At 35.5% G+C, this 15,636-nt stretch overlaps 1 protein-coding gene across 9 annotated transcripts in view; it reads left to right on the forward strand.

Moving 5' to 3' along the window:
- Positions 1–15,636, forward strand: part of LOC101887778 (protein AF-10) — a 66,825-nt gene that overhangs the window by 24,489 nt on the left and 26,700 nt on the right. For 2 of the 9 annotated variants that reach the window (XM_059123395.1, XM_059123396.1), the window contains exon 2: positions 849–2,099. The exons of the other annotated variants lie outside the window; for them this stretch is intronic. In XM_059123395.1, the coding sequence (XP_058979378.1) occupies positions 1,371–2,099 (729 nt within the window). In that variant the 5' untranslated portion in view covers positions 849–1,370. The remainder of the gene's footprint in view (positions 1–848; positions 2,100–15,636) is intronic. 9 annotated transcript variants of the gene reach the window in all.

The following is a 15,636-nucleotide window of genomic DNA, read 5'->3' on the forward strand; positions in this document are numbered from 1 at the left end:
ATCCGCGAGACCCTTGGGTCGATGATTTTTTTTCCGTATAGAAAAAAATCCGCGAGACCCTTGGGTCGATGATTTTTTTTCCGTATAGAAAAAAATCCGCGAGACCCTTGAGTCGATGTATTTTTTTCCGTATAGAAAAAAATCCGCGAGACCCTTGGGTCGATGTATTTTTTTCCGTATAGAAAAAAATCCGCGAGACCCTTGGGTCGATGTATTTTTTTCCGTATAGAAAAAAATCCGCGAGACCCTTGGGTCGATGTATTTTTTTCCGTATAGAAAAAAATCCGCGAGACCCTTGGGTCGATGTATTTTTTTCCGTATAGAAAAAAATCCGCGAGACCCTTGGGTCGATGTATTTTTTTTCCGCATAGAAAAAATTTCGTGAGACCCTTGGGTCTATAATTTTTTCCGAATAGAAAAAAAAACGTGAGACCCTGGGGTCGATAATTTTTTTTTCGAATAGAAAAAAAATCGTGAGTCCCTTGGGCCGATGATTTTTTTTCCGAATAGAAAAAAATTCGTCAGACCCTTGGGTCGATGATTTTTTTCCGTATAGAAAAAAATTTGTGGGTCCCTTGGGTCGATGTATTTTTTTTCCGCATAGAAAAAAATTCGTGAGCCCCTTGGCTCGATGGGTCAAGGGATCAAGTTTCTTAGAACCCAAAAAAACGAGTTTAGCTTCCGACTCCTATCTAAGCTTCGAAATTTTAAAGATGCCTTCCATTTCAATGGAAATTTCTGGTTCCAATCCCTGGAGTGTGGGCCCATAGCTTTTGTAAACTAGTGTAATAAATGCTGATCCGATTGTAATCTTTTCTCTTCTCCCCCTTTCTGCTGACGTTTTTCAGTGTAACTGTAGTGGTATTGAAATGATGATTGTCTAAAACAAATGGGTATTGAAAAGAACCGAGTACAAAGAAAGAACAAAAGCCAAGCTAAGAATAAGAAACCCTATAATTTGTAAATACCTACCAAAAAAAGACTGATTTTTTACTTATTTTTATAAACAACAACAACAACAAAAGTCTACAAAAAACAACAACATCATGAATGAGATTTAAAGCCATTGGCCGCCTTTTTTTTATAAAAAAAATAAAAATAAGAAATAAAGTGATTAAGAAGATAACAACATAATATTTTTGTACTCTCATGAGAACATGGGAGAGAGATCATTGTCTCCACTAAGAGAGAGCAAATTAAATGACTGTGATAATTCAAACTATTTTAAAAATATTAAGAATAACAACAACAAAAGTGAGATATTAAGATAATAAAAAGTGAAATTAAGAGAGAGAGAGAGAGAGAGAGAGAGAGAGAGAGAAAGTGATTTAAATTTGTAAAGGAATATTTATCACATCTAATCTTTAAAAATGATGATGATGGATACCTCAACCCCCATGGATGGCAGTTCGTCTACTGTTATCTCCCAAACTGGATCCAATTCGGCTGGCAGTGGAACAGGTGGTGGTCCCACAGATCTCACGGGCATAACGGCCATGGATACAACACCGCCCCATGATGTCAATGATCAATTGGCCCCACCTCCCACCAATGGTGATGGCACCACCATCCAAGCCGCCTTCACCGTTGTCGCCATGGAATCCACCAGCAATGATATCGACATGTTGAGCTACAAAGAAAGTCGCAAACACAAGAAAAAGAAACGCGAAAAACGTGAAAAAGATCGCAAACATCGCGACAAAGATCGTGAACATCATCGAAGCGACCGGGAACATCACCGCGACAAAGATCGCGAACACCATCGTGATAAAGAGCATCGACATCATCGTCATCGCGAACATCGTGGTGATAATTTGGATGAGAGAACAACAACGGGAGCGACGGCGGGAGATTATCACAACAATTTACAGCAGCATCATCATCATCAGCAACCTTTGCTAACAACATCTGCCTCATCATCGCCATCATCCCTCTCAACATTGTCTGCCTCAGCTTCACCTGCCTCGTGTTCGTCATCATCAGCCGGTGCTGGTGGTGGCGGAGGCGCCGGTGTTGGTAGCAGCGGCAGCATCTGCGTTACAAATGCCACAGCCACATCGTATCCGCATAATTTGAAAATACGTTTCCTACTATCTGGGGTAAATATTTTTTTATTTTTCTTTTTTTAATATCTTGGTTATTTATTTAGAGAAAGGTGTTAAAGAAAGGAAAGGAGAACTATAGAGAGAAAAAGCCAAGCTATGACAAATATTTGGGAGAATTCTCAAAGGTTTTCTCGCTCTCTGAAATCAGTGATATTCTTTATGGGGCCTCACAAATTTGCCTCTATATGAAAAAATCATCCACTTTAGTGTCTCGCGGATTTTTTTCTATACGGAAAAAAATCATCGACCCAAGGGTCTCGCGGATTTTTTTCTATGCGGAAAGAAAATCATCGACCCAAGGGTCTCGCGGATTTTTTTCTATACGGAAAAATAAAATCATCGACACAAGGGTCTCGCCGATTTTTTTCTATACGGAAAAAAATCATCGACACAAGGGTCTCGCCAATTTTTTCCTATACGGAAAAAAAATCATCGACCCAAGGGTCTCGCGGATTTTTTTCTATGCGGGAAAAAACATCGACCCAAGGGTCTCGCGGATTTTTTTCTTTGCGAAAAAAAATCATCGACCCAAGGGTCTCGCCGATTTTTTTCTATACGGAAAAAAATCATCGACCCAAGGGTCTCACAAAGAGACACAGGAATTTTTTTCTATACGGAAAAAATGATCGTTTCAAGGGTCTCACGATTTTTTTCCGATGCTATACAAAAAAAAAATATATCCGACCAAGGGTCTCTTAGATTTTTTCTATTTTTCAAATATTTGTATTTCTTTACCAAAAAGTTGCCCAGAAGAAAAAATGTTTTCTCCTTTTTCTTTCAAAGGATAAGGTATAATTTACCAATTATGCATACCCCCAAAAAGTAGGCAACATTTTTCTTTAAATTAAATACCTATGGCCAGAGTTGAAACAAAATTGTTCATTTCGTCCTTCCTTTTCCCATTGAAGAGAATATTTGGTTTGTTGTTGTTACTAAACGACATAACCGACCGTTACCATTGCCGCCATCACAAATGTATGAATGGTGGTTAGGCACAGGCCAAGGGGAAGCGCAGAGAAGGGGGGAATCATAAATTTTTGATATCAACCAACTGCCAGGATATGAAGAAATTCTGCGCAGATGTTATTTAAGTCACGTAGACCATCGTCATTGCAATCGTTTGCCGGTTGCAAAGAGACAGAGCGGGAGAGGGAGAGAGAGAAAAAGAGTAAAAGAGAGCAGAGCAACAAAGTGGAAGGAATTATGTTTGCCGGCAGGACATTTTGTGTGCAGAAAATATAGGGGTGTGTTGTGGCACACTCACACTTCATCGCCGCCATTGGTGTGGTGTTGCATAGGGGTCGCAACTTCTAGTTGTTGCTGCTGCACTTGACCAAAAGACGAAGGACAATAAAGGAGAGTTGTTTAGACTCTCTGTTATTTTAATAAAGACAAAGATCTTTTGATTTTTTTGTTAATATTTTTTATTTATTTTTTAAGATGATTTTTGGCCTGTTCCAGAACTGCACGATAATCGATTTTCCACTTATGATATCGAAAAAAAAATTGCAAAGCTAGTAGATTCTTGCAGGTTCTGTAACGGAGCATTTCTTTTAGATTTTAAAGGAAGGCCTAATTGAATTTTCCCATCTATTGCATCTTTCAATGTCCGCCAATAGTTGGTGTTGGAATAATAATTCTTTAATATTTTTGTTATCGTGATAATTCACGCCCCTTACCTTGGGCGCCAGAAAACTTTTGTTTGGTTTTAAGTATTTCTTGGATGAAAAAAGTAACGTTGGGCGCCACAACGAGTTAAATAGGTTTTAATTATTTCTGTCGTAAGTTATTCCCCATTTGGTCAACATTGAAATAGCGAAATTCACGTTGGGCGCCAAATTGATATTAAATTACATTTACAACTACAAATCATGGTTAAGCGTAGCACTTTTATCAAATCCCTTTAAAATTTTAAATGTTGGTGCATGAACAGCTATCTATAATTTCCACGTTGGGCGCCAAATTTATTTTTATCTTCACAATTAGGGAAGATTAATACATTTTTGTCAAGATTTCAATGAATAAGCATTGCATCCACTTCTGTGTGGGAGCCCAAATCTGTTATATTTTGTTTGCTTGCTATTAAAAAAAAAAAACAAAATCATTCAGAATACTCACATTGGGCGCCACTATTAGTTTATTTGATTTCAAGAATCAAGGGACTATCCGATTTGGTCCAAACTTGGTATATCGTAATATTACTATCAAACTTAGATCGAGTTCGGATATGGGCAATATCGGTCCACTCCATCCAGAACTCCCCCCACAAAGGGTCAAAATTTTGAAAAAGTATAACTTTTATAAAATGTGATGTAAGTGTCCGATTGTCTTCAAATTACACATATCACAATAGTTTTATTAACCTAAGGTCTGGTGTGAAGATGGAATATATTGCTCTACTCCTTGTGGTACCTCCCCCACTAAGGGTCAACATTTGGAATATTAATGGAACTCATAAAACACGAAATTAACATCCAATTTCATTCAGACTTGGCACATCTCAGTATTTTTATCAACACTAGATCTGTTATGAAGATGGTAGAGATCGGACCATTTCTTCTGGTACCTCCCACATAAAGGGTTCAGGATTTTGAAAAACGAAACGCTCAAAGAAAGTGAAATAAACATCCAACTCTCTTCAAATTTCACACATCCAAATATTTAGCAGATATATATCATCTTCATAACAGATCTACCGTTAGATCTGTTATGAAGATGATATATATCTGCCAACTCCTTCTGGTACCAATACTTATATCTGTCATAACTTGCGAAACAAGTCGGTGATTCTTTACAACTTGCTATAACTAAATATTTCTCTCAACCAGAAATCTGATATGATTTCCGATAATTTATAGGAATTTATGATTTCGCTTAAAAATTGATAAAAAATATTCGATTTCATTGAAGTTTTGCACATACTAATATTTTTATCTGTATTGGATAAAAATGGAATACTTCGGTCCGCTTATCTATTACCTCACGAATATTTCCAATGCGTTTTCCAAATGCCATTTTTCAAAAATTTGCACATAGGAAAAATTTGTATAGGAAGTAGTCGATATAGTCCAAATCTGACACGTTGTAATATTTATATCAGTCTTAGGTCAGATATTGGCCAACTGTTTTGGAAGGGTAAACAGTTTGAATAATCATAACTCAAGGCTGGGGTATGAATCTGTCGGCAATACCGGCTGATACTATTTTATTTGTTATTATTATCCTTGAATTAAGAATCTTTCCTTCTCCTATCCCCTTTCTCTCCCAAAAGTACATTTTTCTTTTATTGAAACTTTCCATGCCTGCTAAAATGCCTAATAAAATTCCTAATTTTTACCAAAATCTCTCTTCCACTTTCTCTGGAATAATTATCGAGAGAGTCCAGTTATTTGATGTTGTTTTTCTTATTTTATCAATTTCTATTATTTATAGTATTATTGCAATTATTATCGCTATTGTTATTATTATGTTTATTACTATTATTTATGATATTAATTTTATTATTATTGAATAAAAAATATTTTCTTCTCATGTCCCCTTTATCTCCTAAAAGTAATTTTTTCTTTAATTGAAACTACCCATACTTGCCAAAATGCCTACTAAATTTCCTATTTTTTACCACAATCTCTTCCCTTCTCTGGAATAACTATCATGAGAGTCGTTCATCAACTCACATCAACCTGAGAGTAGTGAGAGTCCAGTTATTTGTTGTTCTTGTTGTTCCTCGAATGCACAATGTGAAAATGAAGTTCCGGTGTAAATGACGTTTGGGTAAACAGACAAAATAAATATCAAAATATAATTACAAGTAGTCAGGGGAATTTCATTTACACTCTTTCTTCTTTTTCCTCTTCTACACAGCGACTCGCATTCTTCATGACTCCCTTTCCTTTTATTATTGTGATTGGCTGGTCCACACCATTGTTGTTGTTACAAATAATATTTACTCTGGCTGTAAAAACAACCCCCTCCCACACATGCACTCTCACACGAACACACACAGTCTCAGCTCACAAGGACTGTTTTGTTTATGATAGCTCAATGCCGGCAATGTTGATGTTTTGTGACGCCGTTGCCTCTATCAGTAAAAAGGCGTTCCATTAGTTGTAACTAAACGCCGTGCTCCGCTCTCCCATAATTTATCGAAGGAAATACAAATTCAATTATTATTTTTGTGGTGGGAGAAAGAAAGAAAAAAGGAGAAAGGGAGGACTCGGGAAAAATAAGGAAGGGAATTGTGATTGCATAAAATATTCACACACAATGACATACGTTATGTGTGACAACTCCACCCGGCCGGCAGTCTGCCAGCCGGCTAAGCAATTTATAGTCAGACATTTTTATTATTGGATTTTTTTCCACCAAAGCGCGCCTTTTCTTCGTCCTGCTATTGCCTGCCTGCATGGGAATAAAGGGTTGAAATGTTTTGTAGTTTTTTTTTTAGATTGCTTGGCTTGATTCAATGATGGATGGGATGGTTGAAGGATTGTAAATTCCAGAAACCTCTATTCGTTGGAATATTGAATTAATAAACTATCAAATTACCTTGCAAACGAGATCATTTATTTTGTTTTTTATGCAATAAACATGAACACCTTTTCAAGGTGTGAATAGAGAGTAATAGAAAAAAGGGAGAGAGATGAAAAGGGAGCAACAGATGTTCATGGGAATAGATTTTTAAGGGGATTGAATGAAAAGATGGTGTTTCTTGAAGGAATCTTAAAAACGATAACAGCTGTCTTGAAATCAAGGCAAGGAATCATTTCTTTTTAAAAAACCTGGAAAATATTTTTGTGGGATTTTTGAAGATTTTGAAAGTCCTATTATTTTTAAAAGGAGGCACATAAAAGCTCTTCTATTTGAAGGAAGCCCATGAAAGTATTTTTTTATTTGAATTGCTTTTTCCAGTTCTATATTTGGAACATTTGGCGCCAAAGCGAGTTCAAATCCATACCTCTTATTAAACCCACGTTGGACGCCATTATGAGTTAAACTGTTATTAAATACTACTGCTGTAAATAAGAACTCTACAAGGCACTATAACCAATTGTTTATCAGATTTTTTCATGCGAGAAACGTTGGGCGCCACAATGATTTTTTTGGCGTCGATAAAAATCGATCTTAGTTTGGGCGCCACAATTATTTCGTGTAGTTTCGGCAAAAAACTTATCGCCAGTGCTCCCAAATATCTACCCGATCATAAAAAGTTGGGAGCCACGATAGTTCTATTTGGTCTCAAGCTCCCTGCAAAACGTTGGGCGCCAAAATGTGTAAACTTTTCCAAAGAAATTGTAGTTTAACGTTGGGCGCCACAATTAAATAAACTTATCGCCGTTGATAGAATATAGAAATGACAAAACTCTCACTAACCTCTCGTTGGGCCCCAATATCAGTTTAACTTGTAACCAACTTATTATCTTTTTCACACGGAAACGTTGCGCGCCAAAATATTTCTAAAAAAATCAAAGTTTAACGCTAGGCGCCACAATTTTTTTTTTAGATTCAGTAAAGATCAAGAGTTTTTGAGGCAATACCGTTGATAAAATATTGCAATGACAAAACTCTCACATCACACGTTGGGCGCCAATATGATCTTGACATGCATTGAGCGTTGCTGGTGGAAATTAGAGTTTTACAACTATAAATACTTTTGAATTTTAAATCTGTGATCCTAAAACGTTGGGCGCCACAATAGTTCTATTTGGTCTCAAACGTAGGGCGCCAAAATGTTTTAACTTTTTTTTTTTAAAAAAAAATCGAAATTTAACGTTGGGCGCCACAATTATTTTTGTTTGGATTCGTTGAAAATAAGGAGTTTTAAGGCAATAAACTTACCGCCCTTGATTGAATATAGAAATGGCAAAACTCTTACATCACACGTTGGACGCCAATATTGGTTTGACGGTATTGGTAGAAATCAGAGTTTTACACAGCACCACGATATGTGGTTTTATATTTTTTGTCTGTGATCCTAAAACGTTGGGCGCCACAATAGCTCTACTTGGTCCTATGCAGTCTGTGAAACGTTGGGCGCCAAAATTTTTAAACCAGTATTTTTCCAAAAATTTAAAGTTCAACGTTGGGCGCCATAATTATTTTTTTTTATTTCATTGAAATTGTGGAGTTTTTAAGGCAATAAGCTTATCGCCGCTGATAGAATTGCAATGACTCTTACATCGCACGTTGGACGCCAATATGTGTTGGAGATTGGCCTTAAGCGTTAGTGGTGGAAATCAGAGTTTTACAAAGCACTACAACCTGTTGGTTTCTATTTTTCGTCTGCGATTCTAAAACGTTGGGCGCCACCAATAGTAGTTTTATTTGCTTTGAAGCACTCCGGGCCAAAACCGAAGTTTTTTTGCTATTATTATGTTTGAAAAACAAAAAGCGATCTGGATCTGGATCATTAACATTGGGCGCCAGAAAAATTTCATATATATTCACAATATCTGCTCTTTGCAGATCCTTCCATTTTCAAAAAATAACCTTGATTTTTTTTTTTTTTTTTTTTTTTTTTTTTTTGTTGTTAGAAGTTTTGTTGGTCTTGATGCATTCTAGCCATAGTCGAGGTTCGAGAGACACTAGTTGTTGACGATTTCTCTTCGAGACATTAAAGACCTTTCTGAGATCCTTTAGAAACATAAGACCTTCTTTTGGGTCTAAGGCAATATTTTTCAATCAGATCAGATTTTTCAAGCAGATCATTTCTCTCTGCAAATATCTAACCAAGTGGTAATTTTTGAAACCATATATATCTGTTTACGTATTTATATACCTACCAAAATTGAACCACCTTTGAGCATCTCTTAAAAAATATGTTTTCAAACATTCGTTCCCTAAACTTCCTATTTCAATTTCTTTTTCTTCTATTTATATCCATTACTCCAATTATCAGCAAAAAATTCAACATTCTTTGAATTCAGGATGTGTTTGTTTGTTGTTGTGCTCTCTTTTCCTTTTTTTTGGTAAAATATTGTGCCTTTTAAGAATTTGAAAACCAGCTGCCAGGCTGCTGGCTGCTCGATAATGATGAAATAGTTTTTTTGTTTTCTCTTCCTTCCTTTCTTTATTTGTGTGTTCCCCTCCAGAAAACACATTACAAGGACTTGCTCTGTTTCTTAACATCTGTCCTTTGTGGAATTTTATTTTCGAGACCAGCAACACGAAAAAAAATCCTAGTTATATAAGAGTAAACAACAACAACAATAAATAAACAACTAACATTTTTCTCAATTTCGGTCACCGGCATCTTGTTCGTCATCATAATCCTCTGCTGCTCTCATATTCAGTTATCCTGCAGGATTAGAGTGTGTGTAAAAAAGAAATTTGAGAGTTGAATTAAAGGCCATGCAATGAGGGTTCTTCTACTTGGTTTACTCACAAAGGATAACACAACAGCAACAACAACAAATTACGATAGTTTTTTTTTCTTGAAGTTTCAAGAAACATAGAAAACAAATTACAGCTGCAAGAGGATGAGGTTCGGTTATAGTTTTGAGGGGTAGTTCTTAACACACGCACACACAAATCGAAATTCCTTTTTGGAGGTTTAAAATAAGAACCTGCCTGTGTTTGTGTCTGAAAGGATTTCTTTGAGGAAATGCTATTTTTGGCATCTTATTGCCATAATCCTTAAATGTTATCCTGGAAATGGGTAATTCTTGTTATTATTTTTTCGATTGTTGTTTTTTTTTTTTTAATTTAATTTTACTTCCTTTCATCCTTAGAATATCCTCCTTATCCCATTGTCATGTTCGTTTTTGCGATCCAAATTTGATCTTTTTTTGTTAGATCACGTCATTACAGGTCATATTTTGTTTGAGATACTTGCTGTTTTAGCCTTCCCAAATCCTTTTTATCCAGTTACCATACATAGCAGAGTTACTTAAGATCCTACTTTTTCGAAAGCCGAATGCTATGGATAAATTATTCTGATCGAAAGCTGTGTTTCAAAATACATCAGAAATGTAGATTGAAATTTTTACCCTCCCTTTCTCCCCTTACGTTGGGCGCCACAATGTTTTCCGGACAAGATAAAGGTTTTTCCATAGATATATAGTAACTCTGGTCTAAGGCAGTGTTTCGCAGGGACATGTTTAAAATTTGGGAGGGTTTGAATTGTTAGCCCCTATTGTTAATCTCACGTTGGGCGCCACAAAGAATTAAAATAATGAGTCCACGTTGGGCGCCAATTAACATTTGGATTGGTGTTTAGAATTAATGGCCAAAATTTCGTTTAAAAATACCATGGAGGAACGAGCTACATTTAAAATCCCACCTTTAAACGAAAATTAGGCAATATTTTTTTGCCCCACGTTGGGCGCCACAAAAATTTTGAATTAGTTTTTAGTATTTCTCGGAAATATTGGGCTCATGTGATGATAAAATACCTTATGCCGTCGGTTGAGAATTTTAGCAATAAACTTCACATGAGCCCCACGTTGGGCGCCAATTACGACTTGGATTGGTGTAAAGAATAAATGGCCAAAACTTTCATTTAAAAAGAAATCGTAGCAGAAGCAATATGTAAAATATCTCCTTTGGAGAAAAATAAGATGTTGTTTCAGCGCCTCACTTTGGGCGCCACAATGATTTTGAATTAGTTTTCAGTATTAGGCTTATTTGACAATACCCTTAATATCGTTTGTTTAGAGTTGAAAATTAACAAACTTCACATGAACCCCACGTTGGGCGCCAATTACCATTTGGATTGGTGTAACAAATAAATGGCCAAAAATTTCGTCTAAAAATAAACCATAGAAGAAACAATATATAAAATCCTCCTTTGGACTAACACTAGATGATGTTTCTCGGCCTCACGTTGGGCGCCACAATGAATTTGAATAAGATTTTAGTATTTCGTGGCCATATTAGGTTCATTTGATGATACAACGTTTAATGCCGTTGGTTGGGAATAAAGGAACAAATTTCACATGAGGCCCATGTTGGGCGCCAATTGCCATTTGGATTGGTGTAAAGAATAAATGGCCAAAACTTTAATTTAAAAAGAAACCATAGCAGAAGCAATATGTAAAATATCTCCTTTGGAGGAAAATAAGATGTTGTTTCTGCGCCTCACGTTGGGCGCCACAATGATTTTGAATTAGTTTTAAGTATTTTGTGGTCATATTAGGCTCATTTGATACGCTTAATGCCGTTGGTTGAGAATTGAAGTAACATACATAACTTCATATGAACCCACGTTGGGCGCCAATTACCATTTGGTTTGAAGTTAAGAATAAATGACCAAAAATTTCGTTTAAAAAGATACCATAGAAGAAGCAATATGTAAAATCCCTCCTTTGGACAATGTTTCTGCGCCCCACGCTGGGCGCCATAATGACTTTGAACTGGTGTTTTAGAATGAATGGCCAAAAATTTCGTTTAAAAATTAACCATAGAACAAGCAATATGTACAACCACCTCCTTGGGCCAAAATTAGATTATATTTTTGCGCCCAACGTGAGCGCCACAATGATTTCGATTAGGTTTTAAGTATTTTGTGGCAGTATAAGTATTTTGTGGCAGTATTTTGTGGTAGTATAAGTATATTTAACAATTTGCTTAATGTCGTTGGTTGAGAATTGAAGTAACAAATTTCACACGAACACCACGTTGGGCGCCAATTACCATTTGGATTGGCGTAAAGAATTTATGTCCAAAAATATCGTTTAAAAGAATGAATTGCCAAAACAAATTTAGCTAAAAAACCATAGAAGAGAGAATACGGTAAATTCTTCCTTTGGACGCAAATTAGACGCCACAATAATTTTGAATTATTTATTTAGGTCATAAATCCATTCATTGGGATTTAAAATAACAAACCTCACATGAACCCTACGTTGGGTGCCAAAAAACATTTCGATCGATGTTAATAATTAATGACCAAAATTGATGTTGATCTTGAATAATCTCAATTTCAGTTTTTTTGTCAAAAGGTAGTTAAAAAAAACTGAAATAGCGTTCATCAAAGTTACCTCACATTGGACGCCAATGGGATTACAATGTTTGTCACAAGCATTATTTTTATATGGTATCATTATTATTTAAAATATTCACCCGGAACAACAGAAAGATTTTTACTGATTGCATTTGACCTCACGTTGGGATTGAAATTGATAGCTTTTGAGCTTAACGTTGGGCGCCACCATTTTTTGGGTTAGTTGTAGGGTTGTAATTTGTTAAAATTTACGGGTTTTTTTTATTATAATCCCAACTTTACTTTAGTTGATAATTGAAAACAAAACAGACCTCAGATAAACCCCACATTGGGCGCCAATTACCATTTGGACTGGTATTAATAATTAATAGCCAAAGCTATTATATTTACGTGGGTGAACTATATTCCCAAAAATATAAATAGCGATCGACAAATTTACCTCAATGTTTAGTCTTTTAAATATTGACGCGGAACAACAGGACGATTTTGGCTGATTTGATTTGACCTCACGGGATTGAAATTGGTCAGTTTTTGAGCCTTTATTTTAAGTTTATAGCTTGCCAATATTAGGGTTTTTACATAATAAGCTCAAGTATCTTAAATTACAATTAAATTAACAAACTGCAGATGAACCCCACATTGGACGCCTATTACCATTTGGACTGGTAGTGTTTATAATAATATACAGACAAAATTTATTTTGAACAAGAGTTTGACTAGAAACTATGTCAGTTACTATGTGGCCACAAACTGAAAAAATGATCTTCAGATTTATCTCATATTGGGCGCCAATATTAATTAGCATTAAAGTTATAGGTCCAAATCAATATTATTCGCAGCAATAATTTTCATTCGACCATTATTTTTTAAATTATGGATGTGTAAAAAACAACCCTAACGTTGGGCGCCAGGAATATTATTTTTTTTTACTTGACGTTACGTTGGGCGCCAATATGTTTTCGATGGATATTAAAGATTTGCATTCACAATATTTCGAACTGCCCTTATATTTTAAAATATAGATTTGAAACAACATCCTTACAGAAAACCGATGACCAAACGTTGGGCGCCGGATAGATTTTAAGAGGTTTGAGGAAGGGAGGAAATCCGATTTGTTTCAAATTTTGCACGTCGAAATATTTTAACCTATATTTCATGAAATTCGAAGGTGGATCACATCGGTCACTAGTACCTCCCACAAAAGTGGTCAAAATTTTGAAAATGTTTATAATTTTCTTTTAAATGTTTATAATTTTTTAGGCTACAATATCGTATCCGATTTTTCCAAATTTTGCACAGGGAAATATTACAACCTATTTTTACTGAAATTCGACGATGAGCCACATGGATCCACTCCTTTTGGTACATCAATTTCAAAGATGGCGAATATCCGATCACTCCTTTCCGTAGCTCATAGTGGTTTGAGGAAGGAAGGAAGTCCGATTTGTTTCAATCTTTTCACATTGAAATATTGTAACCCATATTTGATAAAATTCGAAGATAGATCAATCGGTCTCTAGTATCTCCCACACAAGTGATCAAAATTTTGAAAATTTCTTTTAAATTTGTATAATTTTTTAGGCTACAATATCGTATCGGATTTTTTTTTTCAAAATTTGCACAGGGAAATATTACAACCTATCTTTACTGAAATTCGAAGATAAGCCTTATGGGTCCACTCCTTTTGGTACATCAAGTTCAAAGATGGCCAATATCCGATCATTCCTGTCCTTAGCTCTATACACAAATGGCAGAAATCGGTGGTATCGGTGGTGGTAAAAGTGTTCAATGTTTCTTTGCCTAAAGTCTAAAGATTTTTTCTTGTTCTGTTTTTTATTTCCTTCCCAATTTTAAGGATCCTTATCCTTTTTTTGTGTAATTTATGTGCCTATCCTCCATGTTACCATCTGCAACAATTGTCTTTGTTCTCTCATGTAACTGACTGGCACATGTTTTTTGAGTGGTAAAACAATTGTTTTTGTTATGTGTGTTGGAATACAAAAACAACAACAACAAAGTAACAAGGATCAAACCAGATGTTGCAGGTGATATTAAAGATCACCAGCAGCAATAATTTCCTACAACTGTCAATATCTTTGAGCAGAGGGTTGGAGTGGCGGATGCCCCTGTAATTTTACAAACAAATGACAAATGTGTCATCTGCTGCTGGCTAAGGGATGCCAAGTTATGGAAAAGTCCCTCTCTCAAAGGCAGTTACATCAATTACTTATCGGAAAACAACGCAGAGCAAATAGGGGTCATTGTGACCCCTAGGTTATCACCTGTTGCTTTTTTCGATACCTATATGGTCTAGGGAATCCCAAAAAGTCCTTAGGCCTTTCACAACTCCCCATTAAAGCCCACACTTTAATAAGAGCTCTTAACATTCCGATAATTACCCGTTTCCAGACATTTAATTCAAACCTATCTATCCGAACTTCCATCCATCATTTGTCGCGTCACATGTGTTGGCTGGTGTTGTGGCGGACGCTGTCAGTTGTTGTGTTATATTTACTTATTTTTGTTGTCGTTGTTGTTGATCCTGACCGCATAACATCCTGTTATTGCGTGTTGCGTTTAAACGCAAACTTTGTATTGTTAAGCAATTATTGGTATTTCGTTCTTCGGCTTGCTTTCTTTTTGTTGTTGTTGTTTTTCTTTTTCTTTCGGTCTTTCAATTTGCCAACAAAATAGTTTGCCGGTCAGTCACTGTTCTTGTTATTTTTATTGTTGTTGTTATTGGTTGTTGGCGGTGGGTATTTTTTTCTTTGTTTTCCTTCGGGCCTTCAGGCAATTTTTAACCACACGCAAAAATTGGCTAATTTGTGTGTTGCTGCAAGACAGCAGCAGCAACAACAACAACACCAGATATTGAGAGCATAACAAAACGTGGAAGACAACAAAAAAAAGCTAAGCAAATGAAATGCAATACCACCAACACCTCTATGAATGTGTGTGAATACATACAGAGACACTGGGGAAATTTTTTTGTGATTTATTTAGCAAATAAAAATGTCGATAACAACTTTTCTTAAAAGAAGAATGTTCGATATCAACTCCTCGATAGAGAAATTTTATCAATAACAACTTTTTTGTAGAGAAAAACTGTCGATAACTACTTTTCAGTGTAGAAAAGTTATCGATAATAACTTCCGTACAGAAAAGTTATCGATAATAATTTTTTCGTACAGAAAAGTTATCGATAATAATTTTTCCGTATAGAAAAGTTATCGATAATAATTTTTCCGTATAGAAAAGTTATCGATAATAATTTTTCCGTATAGAAAAGATATCGATAATAACTTTTCCGTATAGAAAAGTTATCGATAATAACTTCTCCGTATAGAAAAGTTATCGATAATAACTTCTCCGTATAGAAAAGTTATCGATAATAACTTTTCCGTATAGAAAAATTATCGATAATAGCTTTTCCGTATAGAAAAATGATCGATAATAGCTCTTCTGTATAGAAAAGTTATCGATAATAACATTTCCGCGTAGAAAATTTATCGATAATAACATTTCCGCGTAGAAAATTTATCGATAATAACATTTCCGCGTAGAAAATTTATCGATAATAACATTTCCGCG

Source organism: Musca domestica, unplaced genomic scaffold, assembly GCF_030504385.1.
Source record: "Musca domestica strain aabys unplaced genomic scaffold, Musca_domestica.polishedcontigs.V.1.1 24, whole genome shotgun sequence".
Taxonomy (NCBI): domain Eukaryota; kingdom Metazoa; phylum Arthropoda; class Insecta; order Diptera; family Muscidae; genus Musca; species Musca domestica.